The sequence below is a fragment of the Medicago truncatula genome, chromosome 1 (assembly GCF_003473485.1).
Source record: "Medicago truncatula cultivar Jemalong A17 chromosome 1, MtrunA17r5.0-ANR, whole genome shotgun sequence".
NCBI lineage: Eukaryota > Viridiplantae > Streptophyta > Magnoliopsida > Fabales > Fabaceae > Medicago > Medicago truncatula.
In genome coordinates, this window is record NC_053042.1 from 25,790,698 (window position 1) to 25,816,122 (window position 25,425).

The 25,425-nt window shown below is 37.5% G+C and overlaps 1 protein-coding gene, 2 non-coding genes and 1 pseudogene across 3 annotated transcripts; 1 reads left to right on the forward strand and 3 right to left on the reverse strand.

Moving 5' to 3' along the window:
* Nucleotides 1–154: 154 nt before the first annotated feature.
* On the forward strand, nucleotides 155–3,171 carry LOC25480828 (FT-interacting protein 1). The gene has a single exon (XM_013586686.3). The coding sequence runs from the start codon at nucleotides 370–372 to the stop codon at nucleotides 2,761–2,763; it is 2,394 nt and encodes a 797-aa protein (XP_013442140.1). The 5' UTR covers nucleotides 155–369; the 3' UTR covers nucleotides 2,764–3,171.
* Nucleotides 3,172–5,678: 2,507 nt separating this feature from the next.
* Nucleotides 5,679–5,785, reverse strand: LOC112417803 (small nucleolar RNA R71). Its single transcript, XR_003008281.1, has one exon. It is a non-coding gene; the product is annotated as a small nucleolar RNA R71 (small nucleolar RNA).
* Nucleotides 5,786–10,225: 4,440 nt separating this feature from the next.
* LOC120577977 (small nucleolar RNA R71) lies at nucleotides 10,226–10,332 on the reverse strand. Its single transcript, XR_005643953.1, has one exon. It is a non-coding gene; the product is annotated as a small nucleolar RNA R71 (small nucleolar RNA).
* Nucleotides 10,333–23,318: 12,986 nt separating this feature from the next.
* Nucleotides 23,319–24,468, reverse strand: LOC120580639 (uncharacterized; annotated as a pseudogene).
* Between the last annotated feature and the right edge of the window lie 957 nt (nucleotides 24,469–25,425).

Genomic DNA, 25,425 nt, shown 5'->3' on the forward strand with positions numbered 1-25,425 from the left:
CCAAGAATTTCCGTACATACATAACCATTTCATAAATGGGGAAGATGAAGTGTCATAGTAAAAAATATAAAATACATAATTAATAAACAACAAGCATATTAACTTTAAGAAAGGCCCAACTTTTTTGTTAAAGTATTTTCCAAGAGAGGCTCACTCACTCACTCACTCACTCACATATCTATGGTTAAAAGAGTTCAATCATCTCGAATTTTAAGAAAACCACTCTCATCACTTTTTCTCATTAGTCAAATAGAAGCAAAAATATATCATTGAAGTTTCACTTGCACCATTTAAATTCACTTCAGCTTCATCACAAACAAAGACACATAATAGTAAAAGTTATATCTGCATCAAGAAGAAACTTGAAAGATGAGTTCTTCTAAACCTGCTCCAAAGCCAAACACAGATGATTACAAGCTAAAAGACACAAAGCCAGAGCTAGGAGAAAAATGGCCACATGGAGGACAACGAGGCGGAACTGGTTGGCTATACAGCGAAAGAGCAACGAGCACTTACGACCTTGTGGAACAGATGTTCTACCTCTATGTTCGTGTTGTCAAAGCCAAAGAATTGCCACCAAATCCAGTCACAGGAAATGTAGATCCTTATGTTGAAGTGAAAGTTGGCAACTACAAAGGAAAAACAAGACACTTTGAGAAGAAAACAAACCCCGAATGGAAGCAAGTTTTCGCTTTCTCGAAGGAGAAGATACAATCATCGGTTGTTGAAGTATTTGTAAGAGACAAAGAGATGGTAGCTAGAGATGATTATATTGGAAAAGTTGAATTTGATATGCATGAAGTTCCAACAAGAGTTCCACCAGATAGTCCTTTGGCGCCGCAATGGTATAGACTAGGGAATTTGAAAGGTGAAACAAGAACAAGAGGTGAAGTTATGTTAGCTGTTTGGATGGGAACACAAGCTGATGAAGCTTTTCCTGAGGCATGGCATTCAGATTCAGCTTCAGTTAAAGGTGAAGGAGTTTACAATATTAGATCAAAGGTTTATGTTAATCCTAAACTTTGGTATTTAAGGGTTAATGTAATTGAAGCTCAAGATGTTCAGCCACATGATAAAAGCCAACCACCACAAGTTTTTGTAAAAGCTCAAGTTGGACAACAAGTGCTTAAAACTAAGCTATGTCCGACTAAAACGCCGAATCCAATGTGGAACGAAGATCTTGTATTCGTAGCTGCTGAGCCGTTCGAAGAAAACCTCGTGTTGACGTTGGAGAACAAGGCGAGTCCAGGGAAAGACGAAGTTGTGGCAAAGTTAACCTTGCCGTTGAACAAATTCGAGACTCGGATGGATCATCGGCCAGTGCATTCGCGGTGGTACAACGTTGAAAGATTTGGTTTCGGCGTTCTCGAAGGTGATAAAGGTAATGAACTTAAATTCTCAAGTAGGATTCACCTTAGAGTTTGTCTTGAAGGTGCTTATCATGTTCTTGATGAATCCACAATGTATATAAGTGATACAAGAACAACTGCTAGACAACTATGGAAGCAACCAATTGGGATTCTTGAAGTTGGAATATTGAGTGCACAAGGACTTTCACCAATGAAAACAAGCAATGGTAAAAGTTCAACAGATGCTTATTGTGTAGCAAAATATGGTATGAAATGGGTTAGAACAAGAACAATCACTGAGAGTTTTAATCCAAAATGGAATGAACAATACACATGGGAAGTTCATGATCCTTGCACAGTTATAACTTTTGGTGTTTTTGACAATTGTCATTTAGGTGGTGGAAATTCTCAACAAAGTGGAGCAAAAACTAATGATGCAAAAATTGGTAAAGTTCGAATTCGATTATCAACTTTAGAAATGGATAGAATCTACACAAACTCATATCCATTACTTGTTCTAAAACCTTCTGGATTGAAAAAAATGGGAGAACTTCAATTAGCGATTCGTTTCACATGTCTTTCTTTAGCTCACATAATTTACCTTTATGGACACCCTTTACTTCCAAAAATGCATTACTTGCATCCATTCACTGTGAACCAATTAGATAGTTTACGATATCAAGCTATGAATATCGTAGCAGTGAGGCTAGGAAGAGCAGAACCACCTCTTAGGAAAGAAGTAGTTGAGTACATGCTTGATGTGGATTCACATATATGGAGTTTAAGAAGAAGCAAAGCAAATTTTTTCAGAATTGTTTCACTTTTTTCAGGTGTAATATCTATGAGTAAATGGCTTGGTGAGGTACAAAAGTGGAAGAATCCAGTGACAACAATACTAGTTCATGTTCTTTTTTTCATCTTAATATGTTATCCAGAATTGATCCTACCAACAATTTTTCTCTACATGTTTCTCATTGGAATATGGAATTTTAGGAAAAGACCTAGAAACCCTCCACACATGGATACAAAAATTTCTTGGGCTGAAGCAGCACATCCTGATGAACTAGATGAAGAGTTTGATACTTTTCCAACCTCTAAAGCACAAGATGTGATAAGAATGAGGTATGATAGGCTTAGAAGTGTTGCAGGAAGAATACAAACTGTGGTTGGTGATATTGCAACACAAGGTGAGAGGCTTCAAGCTTTGCTTAGTTGGAGAGACCCAAGAGCAACATTTTTGTTTGTTATCTTCTGTCTTGTAACTGCTGTGGCATTATATGTTACACCGTTTAAGATTGTTATTTCTGTTGCTGGGATTTTCTGGCTAAGGCATCCAAAGTTTAGGAGCAAGTTGCCTTCTGTGCCTAGCAATTTCTTCAAGAGGTTGCCATCTGGTGCTGATAGCATGCTTTGAGCAAGATACATTTTAAAAGTTAGAACCCATTTGGGTTGGTCCGGTGGTATTGGTTTTGGATCTGGGAGTGTGCTCCTCCTCAAGGTCTCAGGTTCGATTCTCCCCAGTCTTAAAGAGGTTGCCATCTGGTGCTGATAGCATGCTTTGAATTGGCCTTTACTACAGATCAGTTATTTGGACGTCGCAACCGCGGTTTTATCCTGGTTCAAGCGGTTTTAGACGGTTGAATCGTGATTTGAGATCTTGCGATTTCGTTTTGTTTGGTTTTGGAAACATTGGCTTTGAGGATTCAAATGATCAAAACACAAGATCTCTTGCTGTTTATTTTTTTCTTTTCACTTGTTTTGTTTTGTATGAGTGCATTAGTAATTCTTTACTTTTGATGTATACGCAGTTATTATTGATTTTCCTCTATTGTCAAATTTTGTAAATTTAATTATTGTTATTTGGGATTCACGTGTTCTCAATTCTCAATATAAAACTAAGTAATGGATGTCCTAGTGAACTTAGTTAAGTTGGTAAGGACAGTGCATAATATATGCAAGATTCAAGATTGAAACCCCGGCCATTGATGTAGTAAGTAAATATTTATGTTATCGTCTCCACAAGGACTGGTGCGATATTCTAAGCCGTTCAACAATCTATATCGTTCTGAGTAATGGAGTGGTAATAAGTTTTGTTTCATAAACTAGAAAACTATGAAATTATAAAAGATTTGAGAGTTAACAGGGAAATGGTTATGCTAGGATTAAACTTCATCAACCTACGTATACGTATACGTATACTCGGATTAGTGTTGCGGATTCTAATTATCAATTGATATTATCACATATTGCTCAACAACTTCATTCGTGTCCAAGTGATGTTGTGATTTCATTGAGTCGTTTAATCATCGATTTCCCAAACTATTAAACGATCCAATAGTCGATTGTATTATTGCATAATTGATTTCCCAAACTATTAAATGATACAAACGCTTTAAGTTCCAATATTCAAAGTGATTATCAAAACCTAAATTCCATGTCTAGAACAAAAGCTTTGATAGAAGATTATTCTAACCTAGTTTCAAAAGGTATTTTTCAATAACATTTCAAACCCATAAGATTGTAATGGAAAACAAGAATAACTTCAACATCATAACATAATTAAAATCAATCAACATCATAATCAAAGGGAATACATGACGAGTCATTTATTATCTATTTTAATATGTTATTTGTTTTAATTAGATTTAAGTTTATTTTATTTTAATATTATTTCCTTTTTGAGCTATTTTACTACAATTGCATATTGTTATATTTCAGGAACGAATATTTGATGGATTGAGTCTTGAAGCAAAAGAAAGGGGTTTTGGAGCTGATTCGGTACGAAAATACGAAGATTCGGAGACAAAAATATATCTCCCTCAAGTCAGAAACTTGGCACGGCCCGTGCTAGGCTTGCCCTCCAGAACTACTTTTGCTGCTTTTGCTTAGATTTTAAGCTACTCTGTTTTAGTTTACTTGTGGAACGTTCTAGTGATTGCTTATATTTTAAGTCGAATGTAAACTATAAATAGAGTAGCTAGCCATCACAAATATTCATGTTTTCTTGGAATTCAATAAGTGACAATTGTCTTTCTAATAAACGTTCTCCATGTCTACGATGAACATGAGTGAGTAGACTTTTCTTTGTCTTGGGATTGTTGGATAAGTCTAAATGACATAATCCTAATCAAGCCAAGCTCTAAGCCTTAATCTTATGTAACCCTAATTTCTTATCTAAATTCACCGCTTTAACATGGATCAACCATTATCAAACTGTGGAAACGAAAGTGGAGGGTTTGATAATTGTTTATGCATCATCTCAAATATCAATTCATAAAACGAAAGTGGAGCTTTGATATTCGAACAAGTGAATTTAGACAAGGATTGCAAAGGCAGCGAAATAGTCTTTGCAATCTTTGAGACATATAGTTTCGATCTTCAAGGGAACTAATAATGATCAAGTCAGCGAAATAGGCTTGGTTGTTAGAGGAACCAAAATCTAATAGTAATCAAGTCAGCGAAATAGGCTTGGTTGCTAGAGGAACAAAAGAGAAACTGTCTTGAGAAATTATGTCTAACATAAAGTTATAAGCTTATAGTTTGGTTTGTGAAGGACTTGTCATTTAGATGAACCAATGATCCCAAGGCTCCTTTTATTATATTATATTTCAATCTTTTGAAAACCCCAACTTACAACTCGATTCTCCTCTAATCATCATCAAAGGTTAATTGAATTAAACTACTCCCTGTCGGAACGATACTCTTTTATTACTACTTCGGTAAGACCGTGCGCTTGCGGTTCTATCCCATCAAGTTTTTGGCGCCGCTGCCGGGGAGTAAACTAATTTAATTAACTCTTTCTTTGTGATTAGAACTCTTTCTTCTTCCTCTTTCTTTCTTTGTGTTACCATTAACTTCTTGGGTTCTCGATTTCTTATGCGAAGAAGTAAAAGTCTCCGAGAATTTATTCCTGAGATCGAAAGATATTTGCATAAGAAAAATAGAGAGGCACAAAATAATATTGCTATGGCTGAACGCACTCTCAAAGAGTATGCTACTCCTTCAACGGAAGAGCCACAAGCTATTATCGTGTACCCGACGGTTGAGGGTAACAACTTCGAGATCAAGCCTGCACTACTCAATTTGGTGCAGCAAAATCAGTTTTCTGGATCACCCACTGAGGATCCAAATTTCCATATCTCTTCCTTCTTAAGACTTAGTGGCACCATCAAAGAGAACCAAGAAGCCGTAAGACTTCATCTCTTTCCCTTTTCCTTAAGGGATAGAGCTAGTACTTGGTTCCATTCCCTAGAAGTTGGTTCCATCACTTCATGGGATCAAATGAGGCGAGCATTCCTTGCCCGATTCTTTCCCCCATCCAAAACCGCAAAACTAAGAGATCAAATTACGCGGTTCAACCAAAAAGATGGGGAATCTCTATATGATGCGTGGGAGCGTTTCAAGGAAATGCTTTGACTTTGTCCCCACCATGTCTTAGAAAAGTGGCTCATAGTCCACACTTTTTATAATGGCCTAACATATACAAAGGCTTACGCATTAATTGAAGACATGGCTCAGAATCACTACCAATGGACCAACGAAAGAGCCATCACCGCTTCTACACCCTCCAAAAAGGAGGCAGGTATGTACGAGGTCTCTGATTATGATCACCTTGCTCCTAAGGTTGATGCCTTAACTCAAAAATTTGAAAAACTTAATTTTAATACTGTCACACCTTCTACTACATCTCCTTCTTGTGAAATTTGTGGTGTTTTTGGTCATATAGGTGTTAGATTGTCAGTTAGGTAGTGCTGCCAATGGTATTGAACAAATGAACTACGCCCAATACAACTAAGGAACTAGACCTAAACAAATTTTTTATAAAAATCCTCAAGGTTCCTTTGGACAAGCAGCACCACCAGGCTATACAAACAACCAGACAGTGGCTCAGAAATCAAGTTTGGAGGCTGAATTCAATAAATTCTTAAACGTACTTAAAAAGATTTGCATTAAGATTCCCTTTGCTGAAGCTTTGTCTCGTATGCCTCTATATGCCGAGTTTTTAAAAGAAATTTTTTCAAAGAAAAAGGCTATAGAGCACAATGAGACAATAGCTTTGACAAGAGAAAGTAGTGCAATCATCAAGAAGCCGCCTACAAAGCTTAGAGATTCAGGTAGTTTTGCCATCCCTTGTATGATAGGGAGTGAAACCTTAGACCGAGCCTTATGTTATTTAGGTGCTAGTGTTAGTTTGTTGCCCTTATCCCTCTTTAAAAGGATGGGAATAGGAGAGTTGAAACCTACGGAAACAACATTGAAGTTAGCCGATCGTTCTAATATCCAACCTGTCGGATATGTTGAGGACATTTCCGTTAAAATAGAAGGGATATACATCCCGACTGATTTCATGGTGCTTAACATAGATGAGGACAATGAGTGCCCTATAATTGTAGGACGACCCTTTCTCGCTACTGCGGGTGCTATAGTCGATGTTAAGAGTGGTAGGATTGTTTTTGAAGTGAGTGAGGAGATGATAGGATTTGAGTTGGAGAATGTTATGAAAGGTCCCGCTCTTTATTCTTGTTGCATGATTAAAGATCATGATGTGAAAGAACGCTTCTTAGTGTCATCTACACAATATGATCTCTTTGATCCTTTCTAAGGACACTTTCTTAACGTCAAGCTAATGACTATAAAGAAGCGCTTCGTGGGAGGCAACCCACGCATTTAACTGCTTTGTTTTTTTTTTTTTTTTTTTTAAGTTATTTTGTAGGTAATTGTCCAAGAACAATTCAAGAAAACGAAAAATTTTGAAGCCCCGGAGCCCAGAACCTTGGCACGACCCGTGCTTACACTGGCACGGCCGTGCCATACCTTGCACACACCAAAACCAGGCCAAAACTCCAGGAACTTGGCACGGCCCGTGCCAACCTCAGCACGGCCGTGCCCGACCCCAGGTAAGGTTAAATCTCATTTTTCATCTTCTTCTTCCCTCATTCACCAAACCAAACATCTCTCATCCTTCCATCTTCTCTCTAAAACCTCCATAACCACAAAACGTCAAACCTCCATATCTCCCTCAAAACTTCACCAATTCACACAATTTCTCCACCCAATCAATCACAAACACCATTCCAATCATAACCCTCCATTCAAAAACAATTTTCATCCATTCAAACCAAAATCACCCAAATTCGTAGCCCCCATTAACCTAACCCAAAAACCATAAATTCATCACCAAACTCCACAACCCAACCCCTAAAACTCACTTAAACCTTCTCCCCATCACTAAACCAACCTCTTTCACCAAAAACATCCACTAAACCCAACCTTCACCAAAACTACACCAAGTCCACCCAAGGTCAAGGAAATGGCTTCCAAAAGAAGTGGAAAAGAAGTTGCAACATCTTCAAGAGGACCTCTCCCAAAGAAGCAAGTACTGACAAAGAATCATGGCATAATATTCAAGGACAACAAGCAAAGGGATATGTATAAAAATCTCATCTCTAAACCTTTACATCCTTGCAGGTACCCTGATAATTATGACTTGATTACACTAGGCCTTAGAGACAATGTGTTCAATTTGCTAGGACGATTAGGGTGGGTTGCTATGTTAAGACCTATGCGGGGTTATGAAAATTTCACCTATGAGTTTTTAAGTTCTATTGTTTTTACAAAGGATAGGATGAATTTTGATAACCCTAATCAGAGAATCTCTTTCCGGCTTATGAACATTGATTACGAGATGTCTCTCCAACACTTTTGTGATGAGATGGGCTTCGCTAACGCGGGGTTCATCCACGACTCTTGGGATCAAATTCTTAAGCCAGTTGACTATCAACCCGCCACCTTTTGGGAACGTATCACCGACCTTAGGCAATTTAACACACGTTCCAACAAATCTAGCAATATTCACAACCCGGTGCTTATGTACCTTCAAAGGGTAATGGCTTGCACTATTTGGGGTAGGACCGAATTGGGGAACACTGGGACGGATGAACTCTTCATGTTATGGGCCATGCTTAACAACCACCCCGTTAACACATCCTTTTACTTGTATGATTACCTTTCCCATGTCGGTAATAGGTTTGATGGTAGGGGAGAGATAGTTGTGGGTGGTATCATCACATACTAATGAGTCATTTATTGCTTATTTTTATATGCTTTTTAGTTTAGTTTTAATTAGATTTTATTTTATTTTATATTAGTATTATTTCCTTTTTAGAATAGTTTACTACAAATTGCATTTTATTTTATTTCAGGAATGAATATTGGATGGATTGAGTCTTGGAGCATAAGAAAGGGACTTGGAGCTGATTGAATGTGAAAATATGAAGATTGAGAGACAAAAATATGTCTCCCAAAGTCAGAAGCTTGGCACGGCCCGTGCTAGCATTGGCACGGCCGTGCCACCCTCCAAAGTGTCTTTTGCTGCTTTTGCTTAGATTTTAAGCTACTTTATTTTTAGCCTGGATGTAATTGCTTAGATTTTAAGTCAAATGTATGCTATAAATAGAGTAGCCATCCATCACAAATATTCATCTTTACTTGGAATTCAATAAGTGACAATTGCTTTTCTAATTAAAGTTCTTTTCTTTTCCTTTATTTTCTTGTCATTTACCTTTATGCTTTCTCTCTTCTCCCCCATGTCTACGATGAACATGAGTGAGTAGACTTCTCCTTGTCTTGGGATTGTTGGATAAGTCTAAATAACATAATCCTAATCAAGCCAAGCTCTAAGCCTTAATCTTATGTAACCCTAATTTCTTATCTAAATTCACCGCTTTAACATGGATCAACCATTATCAAACTGTGGAAACGAAAGTGGAGGGTTTGATAATTGTTTATCCATTATTCCAAATATCAATTCAGAAAACGAAAGTGGAGCTTTGATATTCGAACAAGTGAATTTAGACAAGGATTGCAAAGGCAGTGAAATAGTCTTTGCAATCTTTGAGACATATAGTTTCGATCTTCAAGGGAACTAATAATGATCAAGTCAGCGAAATAGGCTTGGTTGTTAGAGGAACCAGAATCTAATAGTAATCAAGTCAGCGAAAAAGGCTTGGTTGCTAGAGGAACATAACAGAATCTGTCTTGAGAAATTAGGTCTAACATACCATTATAAGCTTTTAGTTTGGTTTGTGAAGGACTTGTTATTTAGATGAAACCAACGATCCCAAGGCTCCTTTTATTATTATCTTTCAAACGCTTGAAAACCCCAATTTGCAATTCTTTTCTTCTCTAATCATTTCCAAAGGTTAATTGAATTAAACTACTCCCTGTCGGAACGATACTCTTTTCATACTACTTCGGTAAGACCGTGCACTTGCGGTTTTATCTCATCATGTTTTTGGCGCCGCTGCCGGGGAGTAAACTAATTTGATTAACTCTTTCTTTGTGATTAGAACTCCCTCTTCTCCCTCATTTCTTCTACTTCTTTCTTTCTTTGTATTACCACTAACTTTTGGGTTCTCGATTTCTTATGCGAAGAAGTAAAAGTCTCGGAGAATTTATTCCTGAGATCGAGAGATATTTGCATAAGAAAAAGAGAGTCACAAAATAATACTGCTATGGCTGAACGCACTCTCAAAGAGTATGCTACTCCTTCAACGGAAGAGCTACAAGCTATTATCGTGTACCCAACGGTTGAGGGTAACAATTTCGAGATCAAGCCTGCACTACTCAATTTGGTGCAGCAAAATCAGTTTTATGGATCACCCACTGAGGATCCAAATCTCCATATTTCTTCCTTCCTTAGATTCAGTGGCACTATAAAAGAGAACCAAGAAGCCGTAAGACTTCATCTCTTTCCCTTTTCCTTAAGGGATAGAGCTAGCGCTTGGTTCCATTCCCTAGAAGTCGGTTCCATCACTTCATGGGATCAGATGAGGCGAGCATTCCTTGCCCGATTCTTTCCCCCTTCTAAAACCGCCAAACTAAGAGACCAAATCACGCGGTTCAACCAAAAAGATGGGGAGTCTCTCTATGATGCGTGGGAGCGTTTCAAGGAAATGCTTAGACTTTGTCCCCACCATGGTTTGGAAAAGTGGCTCATAGTCCACACTTTTTATAATGGCCTAACATATACCACTAAGATGTCTGTTGATGCAGCTGCAGGTGGAGCACTAATGAACAAGAATTATACGGAGGCTTACGCATTGATTGAAGACATGGCTCAAAATCACTACCAATGGACCAACGAAAGAGCCATCACCGCCTCTACACCCTCCAAAAAGGAGGCAGGTATATACGAGGTCTCTGATTATGATCACCTTGTTGCTAAGGTCGATGCATTAACTCAAAAATTTGAAAAACTTAATGTTAATGCTGTCACACCTTCTCCTACATCTCCTCCGTGTGAAATCTGTGGTATATTTGGTCATATTGGTGTTGATTGTCAGTTAGGCAGTGCTACTAACAGTATTGAGCAATTAAAATATGCTCAATACAACCAAGGAACGAGGTCAAATCAAAACTTTTATAAAAACCCTCAAGGTTCCTATGGGCAAGTAGCACCACCTGGCTATACAAACAACCAGAGGGTGGCTCAGAAGTCTAGTTTGGAAATTCTGTTGGAAAATTGCATGATGAATCAAAATAAACAACTTCAAGAACTGAAAAACCAAACGGGATTTCTGAACGACTCTCTCTCCAAACTCACTACCAAGGTTGATTCTATCGCCACACACACTAAAATGCTTGAGACCCAAATCTCCCAAGTGGCCCAACAAGTAGCCACCTCTTCCCAAACATCGGGAGTATTTCCTGGTCAACCCGAAACAAACCCCAAAGCTCATGTCAATGCCATTTCTTGTGGGGGTAGTAAGCTGGAAGAGACAATTGCTAAAGCCAAAAGAATTAAGGGAGAGAGTGTTAGGCTTTTTGGTGAGAAAGGTGTGATAGAAAGTGAGAAACCGCTTGATAAGAACAAAGCCCTTAACCCATCAAGGCTTACTAAGCTTAATTTGGAGGCTCAATTCGATAAGTTCGTCAACATACTTAAGAAAATCTGCATTAAGATTCCCCTTGCGGAAGCTTTGTCTCGAATGCCTCTGTATGCCAAGTTCATAAAAGAAATCTTTTCAAAGAAAAAGGCTATAGATCACAAAGAGACAATAGCTTTAACTCGGGAAAGTAGTGCAATCATCAAGAAGCAACCCCAAAAGCTTAGAGATCCAGGTAGTTTTGCCATCCCTTGTGTGATAAGGAAAGAAACCGTAGACAAAGCCTTGTGCGACTTAGGAGCCAGTGTTAGTTTGTTGCCTCTATCCCTCTTTAAAAAGATGGGAATAGGAGAGTTGAAACCTACCGAGATGACATTAAAGTTAGCCGATCGTTCTGTTATCCCCATAGTGGGATATGTTGAAGACATCCCCGTTAAGATAGAAGGGATATACATCCCAACTGACTTTGTGGTTGTTGACATCGAGGAAGACCATGATTGCCCTATGATTCTAGGAAGACCCTTCCTCGCCACTACGGGTGCTATACTTGATGTTAAGAGTGGTAGGATAGTTTTTCAAGTGAGTGATGACATGGTAGGATTTGAGTTCGAAAATGTTAAGGAAGGTCCCGCCCTTTATTATTGCAATATGGTCAAAGAACATGATGTGAAAGAACGCTTTTTAGTGTCATCTACACAATACAATATCTTTGACCCTTTCTAATGGACACTTTCTTTAACGTCAAGCTAATGACTATAAGGAAGTGCTTCGTGGGAGGCAACCCACGCATTTAACTGCTTTTGTTTTGTTTTGTTGTTTTGTTTTTAATTATTTTGTAGGTAATTTTCCGAGTATGATTCAAGAAAAAGGAAAATTTTGAAGCCAATCTATCCAGCACCTTGGCACGGCCCGTGCTCACACTGGCACGGCCGTGCCAGATTTTGCCAAAGCCAAACCCCCCCCCCACATTCCAGAAAGTTGGCAAGGCCATGCCCGACCATCAAGTTTGCATATACACATCTTTTGGCCTTCTTCTTCCTTCACTTTCAACCACAAAACATCTCTCCACCTTCAAACTTCTCTCTAAAACCTCCATAATCACAAAGCCTTAAACCTCCATTTCTACACCAAAAACCTCACCGATTCACAAAATTTCTTCACCCAATCAACCACAAACACCATTCCGCTCATAAACCCCCATTTAGAAACAACTTTCACCCATCCAAACCAACATCACCCAAATTCGTAACCCTCATTAACCTAACCCAAAAACCAGAAATTCTTCACCAACCCCCAAAACCCAACCCCTACAACTCACTCAAACCATCACCGCCACCACACCAAATCAAAAACAAGGTCAATGCAATGGCTTCAAAGAGAAGTGGAAAAGAAGTTGCAAGCTCATCAGGGGGCCCTCCCCCAAAGAAGAAAACACAAGCCAAGAATCATGGCATCACCTTCAGGGACAACAAGCAAAGAGATAGGTACAAAATTCTAATCTCTAAACCTTTAGATCCTTGTAGGTACCCTGATAACCATGACTTGAATAAGCTAGGACTTAAAGACAATGTGTTTAATCTGCTAGAAAGGTTAGGATGGGTTGATATGTTGAGACCTATGAGAGGGTATGAGAATTTCACCTACAAATTTTTAAGTTCTATTGTCTTTACGAAAGATAGGTTGAATTTTCATAACCCTAACCATAGAGTTTCTTTCCGGCTTATGAATATTGATTATGAGATGTCTCTTCAACACTTCTATGATGAGATGGGCTTCGCAAACGCGGGGTTCATCCACGACTCTTGGAATCAAGATTTAAAGCCGGTTGACTATCAACCCGCTGCCTTTTGGGAGCGAATTACCGGTCTTGACCAGTTTAACACACGTGCCAACAAAGCTAGCAACATTCACAACCCTATACTTAGGTACCTTCAAAGGGTTATGGCTTGTACTATTTGGGGAAGGAGTAAATTAGGGAACACTAGGAGTGATGAACTCTTCATGCTTTGGGCTATGCTGCACAACCACCCCGTTAACACTTGTTTTTACTTGCTTGACTACCTCTCCCATATAGGAAATAGGTCCGATAGTAGGGGAGAAATAATAGTTGGTGGTATCATAACATACATAGCTAGGCAACTAGGAGTGAGTGAAGACCAAGGGATAAACAAGCTTGAGGGAAACAATAGGCTAAACATAGACACCCTTATCTCTATGAATTTCATAAAACCTCGAATCCCCTTTGTTTATACACTGAAACTCAAAGTGCCCACTTTGATATTACTGCCTAACCCATCTCGGACTAACACCGAGGTGGAAGAAAATTTGTTGTACGTTAATAATGACCCACAGGTGCATATAGAACAAGACAATGAAGACGTGGAAGGTGCACACTTGCACCAAGAAGAGGAAGGTGCACAATTGCACCATGATGAGGAGCACCATAACCATGCTGAAGGTGAAACAAATGAAAATACAAGATGGGCATGGATGCATACCGAGCTCGAGAGGATAAGCACCGAGAAACAAAGGCAAGGTGTTGAATTAATGGTGCTTCGGAACATGATGCACCACTTTCACCTCCAAGGTCCTCCCTATGGACCTCAATGATAAAAATGTGAGCTTTCCTCTTCCTCTCTTCCCTTCTTTCTCCTCCTTCTTTTTCTTCTTCTTCTTTTTTTTCCTCTCCTTCTCTTTTATTTTTCTATCTTGAATCATTGAGGACAATGCTTCTCCTAAGTGTGGGGGGAGCCTAATAAAGTGTCTTTAGTCGTAGTGTTTCCAAACTCCCTTAAACTTTATTCTTTTGTTTTGTTTTATTGTAAAAGGCATGAATAAGTAGCTTGTTTTTATTGTTTTAATATGACATAAATTTTTTGTTGTCTCTTCAATGGTCGTTTCTTGTACATGAAAGTGATTTCTTGTGTTGTAAGTGTCCTTGCTATACCCACATCAAGTTTTATTGTGAAAATTCTCCAATGAGAAAAGCACCTAGTTGCAATCCTTGAGTAAGTGTATGAATAGGTATTTTAAGGAACACGTTCTAACTTTAATGGTAAACTGGACCCTTAAAAATCTTCAGAGTAAAAGTAGTATAAGTTTGTCAGGGAATAATTCTAATGTGCTATAATGTGTAAACCAAAATGGGGCAGAAGAATATCACCAGCACGTGGAGGAAAGGATACCCTCTCTCTGACTTCCTAAGTGTGGTGATGACTTCTCAAACGAATTGTGCTTAAATTAAACCCTCTAAAAAGAGGAACTTCCTAAGTGAAGATGAATAAGTTGTAGCACTACTTAGGGTGATCATAGAAACTTGGAGGAAAGGATACCCCCTCACGGACTTCCAATGTGAAATGATAGCCCCTAGGCATCTACAAGCCCCCAAGTGTATAATTTATCAAATCTATCTAAACTCTCCCATCTCTCTTATATGAAATGAAGAAAGGATTTTTCTCAGTCACTTTAGTGTTAAGGTTAGAACCTGTTCCTCATAATATCTATCTTATACAGGAGCAAGAAAAGGGTTGGACTACACACACACACTCACTTAAGACTTGTTGTTGGGTTGAATAAGTTCACAAGGAATACTTGAAGTTGTGATTAGCGTACATTGAAATGAAACCTCAAGGGAGACATAAGCTTTTTTTTGAGTTGTCATAAATTAATCTTTTTTGTTGCTGCCATGTCTATGCCTTTTGCTTGAGGAGAAGCAAAGATTCAAGTGTGGGGGAGTTTGATGAGTCATTTATTGCTTATTTTTATATGCTTTTTAGTGTAGTTTTAATTAGATTTTATTTTATTTTATATTAGTATTATTTCCTTTTTAGAATAGTTTACTACAAATTGCATTTTATTTTATTTCAGGAATGAATATTGGATGGATTGAGTCTTGGAGCAAAAGAAAGGGACTTGGAGCTGATTGAATGCGAAAATATGAAGATTGAGAGACAAAAATATGTCTCCCCAAAGTCAAAAGCTTGGCACGGCCTGAGCTAGCATTGGCACGGCCGTGCCACCCTCCAGAGTGTCTTTTGCTGCTTTTGCTTAGATTTTAAGCTACTCTATTTTTAGCCCGAATGTAATTGCTTAGATTTTAAGTCAAATGTATGCTATAAATAGAGTAGCCATCCATCACAAATATTCATCTTTACTTGGAATTCAATAAGTGACAATTGCTTTTCTAATTAAAGTTCTTTTCTTTTCCTTTATTTTCTTGTCATTTACCTTTATGCTTTCTCTCTTCTCCCCCATGTCTACGATGAACATGAGTGAGTAGACTTCTCCTTGTCTTGGGATTGTTGGATAAGTCTAAATGACATAACCCTAATCAAGCCAAGCTCTAAGCCTTAATCTTATGTAACCCTAATTTCTTATCTAAATTCACGGCTTTAACATGGATCAACCATTATCAAACTGTGGAAACGATAGTGGAGGGTTTGATAATTGTTTATCCATTATTCCAAATATCAATTCATAAAACGAAAGTGGAGCTTTGATATTCGAACAAGTGAAGTTAGACAAGGATTGCAAAGGCAGCGAAATAGTCTTTGCAATCTTTGAGACATATAGTTTCGATCTTTAAGGGAACTAATAATAATCAAGTCAACGAAATAGGCTTGGTTGTTAGAGGAACCAGAATCTAATAGTAATCATGTCAGCGAAATAGGCTTGGTTGCTAGAGGAACATAAGAGAAAATGTCTTGAGAAATTAGGTCTAACATAACATTATAAGCTTTTAGTTTGGTTTGTGAAGGACTTGTTATTTAGATGAAACCAACGATCCCAAGGCTCCTTTTATTATTATCTTTCAAACGCTTGAAAACCCCAACTTGCAATTATTTTCTTCTCTAATCATTTCCAAAGGTTAATTGAATTAAACTACTCCCTGTCGGAACGATACTCTTTTCATACTACTTCGGTAAGACCGTGCACTTGCGGTTTTATCTCATCACATACATAGCTTGGTAATTGGGAGTGGGTGAGGACCAAGGGATTAACGAAATTGAGGGAAACAATAGGCTTAACATAGAGACCCTTATCTCTATGAACTTCATTAAGCCCCATCCACCCATGTCCTACACACTTAAACTCAATGTGCCTATTTTGATTGTACTTCCTAACCCATCTCAGACTAACACCGAGGTGGAAGAAAATTTGTTGTATGTTGTTGATGATCCACAGGTACATAAACAACACGATGATGTAGGCGAGGAAGGTGCACACTTGCACCAAGAAGAGGAAGGTGCACAATTGCACCATGATGAGGAGCACCATGAACATGATGCCGGAGAAACCAATGAAAATTCAAGATGGGCATGGATGCACACCAAGGTCGAGAGGATAAGCACAGAGCAACAAAGGCAAGGTGTTGAATTATCGGGACTAAGGAATGATGTCCTAAGGGGCAACCGCATATCCGAAGAAAATAACCAAATGCTTCGGAACATGATGCACCATTTTCACCTCCAAGGTCCTCCCTATGGACCTCAGTGAAAAATGTGAGCTTTCCTCTTCCTCTCTTCCCTCACTTCTTCTTCTTCTTCTTCTCCTTCTTCTTCTTTATTTCTCTTATTTTGAATCATTGAGGACAATGCTTCCCCTAAGTGTGGGGGGAGCGTAATAAAGTGTCTTGAGTCGTAGTGTTTCCAAACTCCCTTAAACTTCATTCTTTTGGTTTGTTTTTATTGTTAAAGGCATGGTTAAGTAGCTTGTTTTTATTAAAAAATTATCATGACATAAATTTTTTATTGTCTCCTCTTAATTGGTTATTTCTTGTACATGAAAGTAAACTCGTGTTTTAAGTTTTCTTGATATACCCACATCTTGTTTTAAAGTGAATAAATTCTCCAATGAGAAATGCACAAGTTGCTTCCCTTGAGTAAATGTATGGATAGGTATTTTAAGGAAATGCGTTCTAATATTAGTGGTACATTGACCTTTAAAAATTCTCAAAGTAAAAGTAGTATAAGTTAATATAAGGGAGTCTATAAAAAGCCAAATAGCCAAATTGATTTCAAGGTCGCATCATTGGATCTAGATTGGGGAAGGGGGTAGGTCCTCCGACTTCCTACGTGAAGATGATGTTTTAAGGGGCACTATTGAATCTAGATTGGGGAAGGGGGTAGGCCCTCTGACTTCCTACGTGAAGGTGTTGTTTCCTTAAATAAAGTACCCAAAAATGTGTAAATGGCAAAGATCAAAAGATCACAAATACTCCCATCTCTCTTATATGAAATGAAGAAAGAATTTTTCTTGGTTGGTTTAGCACTAGGATTAGAATATGTTTCCTCATAATATCTATCTTATACAAGAGCAAGAATAGGGTTGGACTACACACACACACTCACTTGAAACTTGATTGTTGGGTTGAATAAGGTTCACAAGAAATGCTTGAGTTTGTGATTAGTGTATGCTAGAAATTAAAGCCCTTGAGGAGACATGTGTTTTAATTAAATTGTCATATGATAATATTGTTTTGTGCTACCATGTTTATGCCTTTTGATTGAGGACAAGCAAAGATTCAAGTATGGGGGAGTTTGATGAGTCATTTATTATCTATTTTAATATGTTATTTAGTTTTGTTTTAATTAGATTTAAGTTTATTTTATTTTAATATTATTTCCTTTTTGAGATATTTTACTACAATTGCATATTGTTATATTTCAGGAACGAATATTTGATGGATTGAGTCTTGAAGCAAAAGAAAGGGGTTTTGCAGTTGATTCGGTACGAAAATACGAAGATTCGGAGACAAAAATATATCTCCCTCAAGTCAGAAACTTGGCACGGCCCGTGCTAGGCTTGGCACGGCTGTGCCACCCTCCAGAACTACTTTTGCTGCTTTTGCTTAGATTTTAAGCTACTCTGTTTTAGTTTACTTGTGGAACGTTCTAGTGATTGCTTAGATTTTAAGTCGAATGTAAACTATAAATAGAGTAGCTAGCCATCACAAATATTCATGTTTTCTTGGAATTCAATAAGTAACAATTGTCTTTCTAATAAAAGTTCTTTTCTTTTCCTTTACTTTCTTGTCATTTACTTTTATGGTTTCTCTCTTCTTCTCCATGTCTACGATGAACATGAGTGAGTAGACTTCTCTTTGTCTTGGGATTGTTGGATAAGTCTAAATGACATAATCCTAATCAAGCCAAGCTCTAAGCCTTAATCTTATGTAACCCTAATTTCTTATCAAAATTCACCGCTTTAACATGGATCAACCATTATCAAACTGTGGAAACGAAAGTGGAGGGTTTGATAATTGTTTATGCATCATCTCAAATATCAATTCATAAAACGAAAGTGGAACTTTGATATTCGAACAACTGAATTTAGACAAGGATTGCAAAGGCAGCGAAATAGTCTTTGCAATCTTTGAGACATATAGTTTCGATCTTCAAGGGAACTAATAATGATCAAGTCAGCGAAATAGGCTTGGTTGTTAGAGGAACCAAAATCTAATAGTAATCAAGTCAGCGAAATAGGCTTGGTTGCTAGAGGAACAAAAGAGAAACTGTCTTGAGAAATTATGTCTAACATAAAGTTATAAGCTTATAGTTTGGTTTGTGAAGGACTTGTCATTTAGATGAACCAATGATCCCAAGGCTCCTTTTATTATATTATCTTTCACTCTTTTGAAAACCCCAACTTACAACTCGATTCTCCTCTAATCATCATCAAAGGTTAATTGAATTAAACTACTCCCTGTCGGAATGATACTCTTTTATTACTAATTCGGTAAGACCGTGCACTTGTGGTTCTATCCCATAAATACATACTAATAGAGTTGATTAATTTAATCCCGACAAAAAGAGTCTAGCTACTCATTGTCATGGTAACCTTACAAGGAGAAAAGAAGAGATGGAATGGAAGCAAGCCATGATGTCTCAATGATCTTGTGAATCCCTTCAATCATTGTGTTCCTTTCTCCTTTAGGGTCTCTCTGTGTTTCCCCTATTTTCTCTCTTCCTAATGTGGCATATGATATGATGAATGCCCTTCTGAGTAAATGGCCTTTTATACTATGCATGTTCTGATTGAACTCGCCATGGCAGGTAATTTGCTCGCCATGGCGAGTTGAGCTTTCTTTACCAGTGGGTTTCTGCCACGTCAGATTTGAGGGATTAGGCCGCCTTAACTCGCCTCGCGAGTAATTTTGCTCGCCATGGCTAGTTAGCTCGCCATGAACTCGCCATGGCAGGTTGGTGGCGAGTTGCCACTAGTACTCTCTGCCTCTACTCACCTTGAACTCGTCTTCATGCTCGCCTCGCGAGTAATTCACTCGCCATGGCAAGTTGACTTTTTCACAAATCTTTGTTTTTCTTTCTTTTTTTAGTGTCTTGACGTTCAATTCCTGCACAAATGGATAGAGTAAGATATAAAAAGCGTAATAGGGCAATTGTTCATCTTTTTCTCGGCTTTTCCCTAAATAACTTTTAAGACAAGTAACAAAAGTGCTTTAATTGTAACATGTAATTAACTACTTTCTGGCACTTATCTAACTCTCCCCAACTTTACTCTTTGTTTGTCCTCAAACAAAAGATTAAAAAAAGGACAAGTTAGGTACAAGACACAAATAGAAAGGTTGTGAAAATTTGTTCAGATGTATGATTTAAAAAAATGAATGCGCGGGCAAGTATGAAGTTTCCCACTGATCCAAAATCTATTGCAAATATGAAATGAGTCCTATGCACAAAGTTCATGTCACACAGTTCAAGTAAATAATACACTTTGTCATACCCCCAAATTTTGACCACTTTTCTCTATTCTTACCCATTTTGTGCTATAATGTCAATAAGTCCGAAAAATCCCAGCAAGGGTCCAAAAAAAATAATTTTTTTTCATACGCCTCATATTCAGGCACATATTCAGGCAGATAGGCAGATTCATAGGGTCAAATTTTTGTTTCCAAATCCAGTACACAGTTGCTGTTTCTGCAACTTGTTTCCTTTTTCTCTTCAACCCTAATGCTATAAAATCAAACCTGCAAAACAGGGAAGAGGAGGCTGCACTGTTCACACACAGAGACGCCAATCATTGGCAGCCGCAGCTTTCACACAAAAACCCTAATTTCCATTCTGGTTCCCAATTTCAAAATCAAAACCACCAAAATCATGAACAAACTCAAGAACAATATGAATATCACATGAACTTCATGAACACTTATGAACACATTAACCTTTCCAGCAACATAACAACATAATAATTTCATCTCCTTTCAACAACCAACAAACCGAACCGGCGCGGAAACCGAGCAAGCCAGCAAGCTCGAATCCACGGAGAAGAAAGAAGCAGTGCGTGAATCGGAGCAAACGGAACTGGAACAGGAAGTTTGAGGTATCTAAGCTTGAACCGGATCGTGAAAGGAGAAGAAAGTGACAACAGAATCGAACCGGCTGAACCAGAATACATACCGAGCCAAACCGGATCTGAACCGTAGAGGAAGAGGTAAGCTGAACCGGTACGAGAAGTAACAAAGGGTAAGAGTTTTGTTCATCCTTTTTTCCGAATTTTGTTTTGTAGATATATGTAGATCCGTGCTTTGTTTTGAAATTTTGTTTTAAGAATTGAAACCAGCATGCAAAAGGATGTTTAAAACTACAAGAAATTTTTGAATCGGAGCAAGTTTGAACTCCGGCGCGGTGGTGCCACTACCGGCCACCGCGCCGGAAAACACTATCTCGCCGGAGAAGATGATATAAGGGGGCGGCTGTTTGTTTTGTTAAGAGAGAAGTGAGAACAATTATTTTTGAGTGTAGAGAGAAGGAAGAATTTGTGTTTAGAAAGAGAAGAGAAGAAACCAAATGAGTAATATGCCGTTCTTTTACGTTTTATAGTCTCTATTCCTTTTATTTTCCCATGTTGTTTCTCTTATCCCATTCCATGTGCCCTATTGTTTCTAGCAGTTGGATCTGGATAGTTCCATGATCAGACGGTCACTGTGCTTCCTGTGTTATTTCTCTACTTTTGTGCTGTTTTTTTTTAAACCGTTGGATCATTGATCTAGTGGCTGTGATTAGATCTAGACCTTCCGATTCATCAGACGGTCCAGATTTAACCAGTCTGAGCCCACTATTTTTAAAATTTACTACTGTTTTACTTTTGTCACCACTGATTTTACTTTCTGCACCTTTTTGCTTAAAATTTCCTTAAAAAGTTTACAGAAATATTTTACTTTGTGTTAATCATTTATTTACTGTTTTTTATTATTGTTATAGTATATTTGTATTAGTATTTTGAATCATCTCATGCATGTTTAATTTTTGTCATCTTATTTTATTGTTATTATTTTAGTGTGTATTTAGGAATTGATGTAATTTAATTTGTGCACTTTATTTTTTTCTTGTCGTTTATTTTCTCTTGAGGCTTTAGCATGTATCTAGGTCCCTTGTAAATATCCATAAATGAGAACATGCACCGACACATGCACCGTCACTTCACATTTATTTCTTGTTACGTTACGCCGTTATGTTAGTTTTCACCGTTAGTTAAAAAAATCATTTTCTCAAAAAAATCAAATATGTCAAAACTTCAAAAATATTTTTTAATAAACCTTGGTTTGTAACCCAAGTGTTTTCCTTTTATTTTCTTAATCAAATGCTTAATTGAATTAACATTCATAATAGACTTGATTTCTTGTAATTAAATTTGACCAACCTCACTTTATTTTCTCTCATGCCTTGAGGCCTCTTATCCCTTCTTAAAACTTTTTTTCAAAATTATTAAAATCAACCTAACCCACCAAAGAAATTCTTTAGGTGAACTACATTGGTTTTGATCCCTTTTCTTTAAGGGTATGTAGGCATGAGATTTTTATACTTCCAAATCAAATAAAAATAACCAAAAACATACTTCTTCTCCCTCATTCTTTCACTTAGATTTTTAGGTAATAAATGTTCAAATAAGCAATGAATTTAGCACAAGATAAATTAGGTAAGAGGTTCCTATGGAATACCATAGACGCTTAGGGTGCTAGCACCTTCCCTTCGCATAACCAACCCCCGAATCCAAAGTCTCGATAAGGGTTTTTACTCATTTTTTCCCTTCCCACGAATAAAAATCAATGAGTGAGGGTTATGAAACACACATCCGACAATCAAGTTGACATCTTGATCAAGTTATGTGTCCATCCAAATATCATCTTAAAAAAAAGTACAAAAGCATGAATCATAAGGTCTTTTAGGGTTGTAACTTGGCTCGGCTACAAAAGAAAGGACATTTGTGGGATAGTTGAATTCAAATGGCCAAGCATAGAGGAACACTCTTTCTATATACATACAAAATGTAAATTTACAACATTCCTCTAAATTCTAAACAAACCCTTCGTGATAAACAATCTACGCCTTGATCTTGACAACTTATTCTATTTTGATTTTTCTTTCTTTTCTTCTTTTTCTCTTTTTCATTTCTTTTCTTTTTCATGTACACATTTTGTTCTTCTTTTTATTTTTGAGTTTTCATAACAATGTCTTGATCAACAATTCAATTCCACCATTTCTTGAAAATTAAGTTAACCTCCCTTTTCTCCCCAACTTGAATCCAAACATAACTCTATTTGAATGTTCCCCTATTCAAGGGAAAGGGACAAATAAACATGAAGGTTTTAGGGTTCAACAATTAAAAACATATCAGAGTCATATAGTGTGTAAAAAATGAACAGAATTTTGAAAAACTTTTAGGGCAAATTCATCAAGCATAGTGCTCATGAATTGACAGTTCATAATTGAGGACTCCCATTCATTTGGCTCAGATGGGTTTAACAAATACTCACTCGTCTGCAGGGTAGGCTATATATGGTCAAGTATTTTTACTCACTTTTAAAAAATGTGCCTTGATCCTTTCCATGCTTACACACAATTCAAGACAATTATAGAATTTGACATAAAATGACCGAGTTAAACAATGAATGTCGGTCTCCTGCATATAGTACAAATAGATTGAGGTTTCCTCACATTTAGGCTAGTTTTAAGTGGTTCACAAACAGTTATGTTATTACGGAAAACTAAATGAAATGAAATTTGTGCAAAGTACTCGTTTTAGATTTAAGTAAACATATAGAAAAACAGGAAACACGTACCTTGGATTTGCACAATTCAAACAATATCAATCATAACCATGCACCTGATTTTTGTTCAATAACTTTGGCTCATGATAGGAATTTCTAAGAAAAACTTTGATCTGAGTCAACACCAAAAGTTAGCGGGAGCTTGTGGCAAAACACAGTGCAAAAAGGCTTACCAATGACTTAACCTTTAAATCTATGATGCAATAAGAAGTTTGTAATGCCTAGGGATCAAAACTTTCCAAACCTACTATAACTCGCCTCGCGAGAATATGCTCGCTATGGCGAGCAGTTTGGTGGTCAATGCAGGTCAAAGGACCTATAACACTCGCCATGGCGAGATTGTGCTCGCGAGTTATGACATTTTCAGAAAATGAAAATTTAACTTCTGTTGTTGCTTTTTGTGGGTGCAATGTGACTTATATCTCTAATATGCAAAAATAAAGCATGAAAAAATTAAACAAGGTTGGGTTGCCTCCCAACAAGCGCTTGTTTAACGTCGTTAGCTCGACGCCTTTTTCGTTAGGGTGGCCGAAATGAAACGGTCCACACATCATCTTTTGTAATCCTGCGCTTTGGGAGGAATTCCATGAACTTTAGGTACAATTGATGTGGAGTCCATATCTTCCCTAACTTTGGTTTATTGAACAAGGCGCATATTTCATCTATGACCCGATCAATTTCCACCTTGTTCACTTTCTTCCCCCTTGCTTTCATTGATTCTTCCGTTCTTAGTAACCATTCCTTTTTCTCTACCACCTTCATCACTTCTTCATTTTCAACAGTTACAACCTCTTCAGTATTTAACCATTCTTGAAGAAGTTCTATTTCATGTGGTGGCTCTCTTTCTTCCATTATTTTCATTGTGCCACATCCTTCTAACGTTGTACCTTCCTCAGTTTAAACAATACCTTCTTCAACAATCTCTCCGACTTTCTCAAATGTATTTGAATTATTTTCTTGTTCTCCGTGAGTGGATTGAATGTTGGCTTGAATATCCATGATTTGTGCTTGCATCATCTCCATCTGAAATGATAAATTCTTCAATCTCTGATTGGTATCTTGCATGTTTATCATGGATTGTTGCATGAAGATATTCAAAGTATTTTCGACATTGGTTATCCGTTCATCTTCAAAAGGATATTGTTGGTATTGTTGATATGGTTCATACTCAAATTGAGTGCAGAAGTTGAAACAGCCATGATCTCTTTTATGTGGAGAATCTAGTATAACTAACAAGAAATTTTCTTTGTATACCAAAGAGGGGTTAGTGCAGACAACTATACAATAGAGAATATAATCTTTGTAAAGGAAAACCTAGGTTTATGATCACTAGACCATTTTCCTCTTTTCTTAGGTTTTGAGATGGTACTCTCAAGGCCTTTAGTTGCCTCTTTGTCAAATACAACACTACATCTAGAGCAAAGCATTACCTCTGAATTCTTCATCGTGCATTGATTGAGGAAGTCAATCAATTCCTCTTCAGCTGTAAGATAGAATGTCTTTAACTTCTCGTCGAACTGAGGCTTTGGGGTAGTCTCTTCGACGTGTCCTGCACCTATAGTGATGTCCACCATTTGACATTCCGCAACATCAGCTTCTGCTTCCACGTTTGCTTCGACAGACAGATTGTCAACAACATCAACAATTGCTTTGACCATATTGCAACATGAAATGTCAGTGTACATCATACTCACATCTTTCAAAGGATCAGAGTTTACTTGCATTTGAGGCTTTGGCTTGTCTCCAAACTTCAGCATGCCTTCATTGAGACATTTATGAACCAAATCCCTGAAGAGGGGACATCGAGAGGTGTTATATCCCAAATAATTATGGTATTTACAAAAACCTCTTTTCTTACGTTGCTCTAGTGGCGGGATATTCAAATCCTTAAGTGCTACCATTTGACCATCAGCAACTAAGAGATCATAAATCTCGTCGCATTTGCTTACGTGCGACATAAGCATTATTCACTAAAAACAACCAACCCACAAATCTTTTTTTCCAACGAACTACGTAGGTTTGAGTTTCTCATTGCACACGACAATACGTAGGAGCCGGATCGCAACATCTCGTTAAGTACTGCAAATAAAAAAAATCTTTTTCTTGTTTTAATAATGTAGAAATA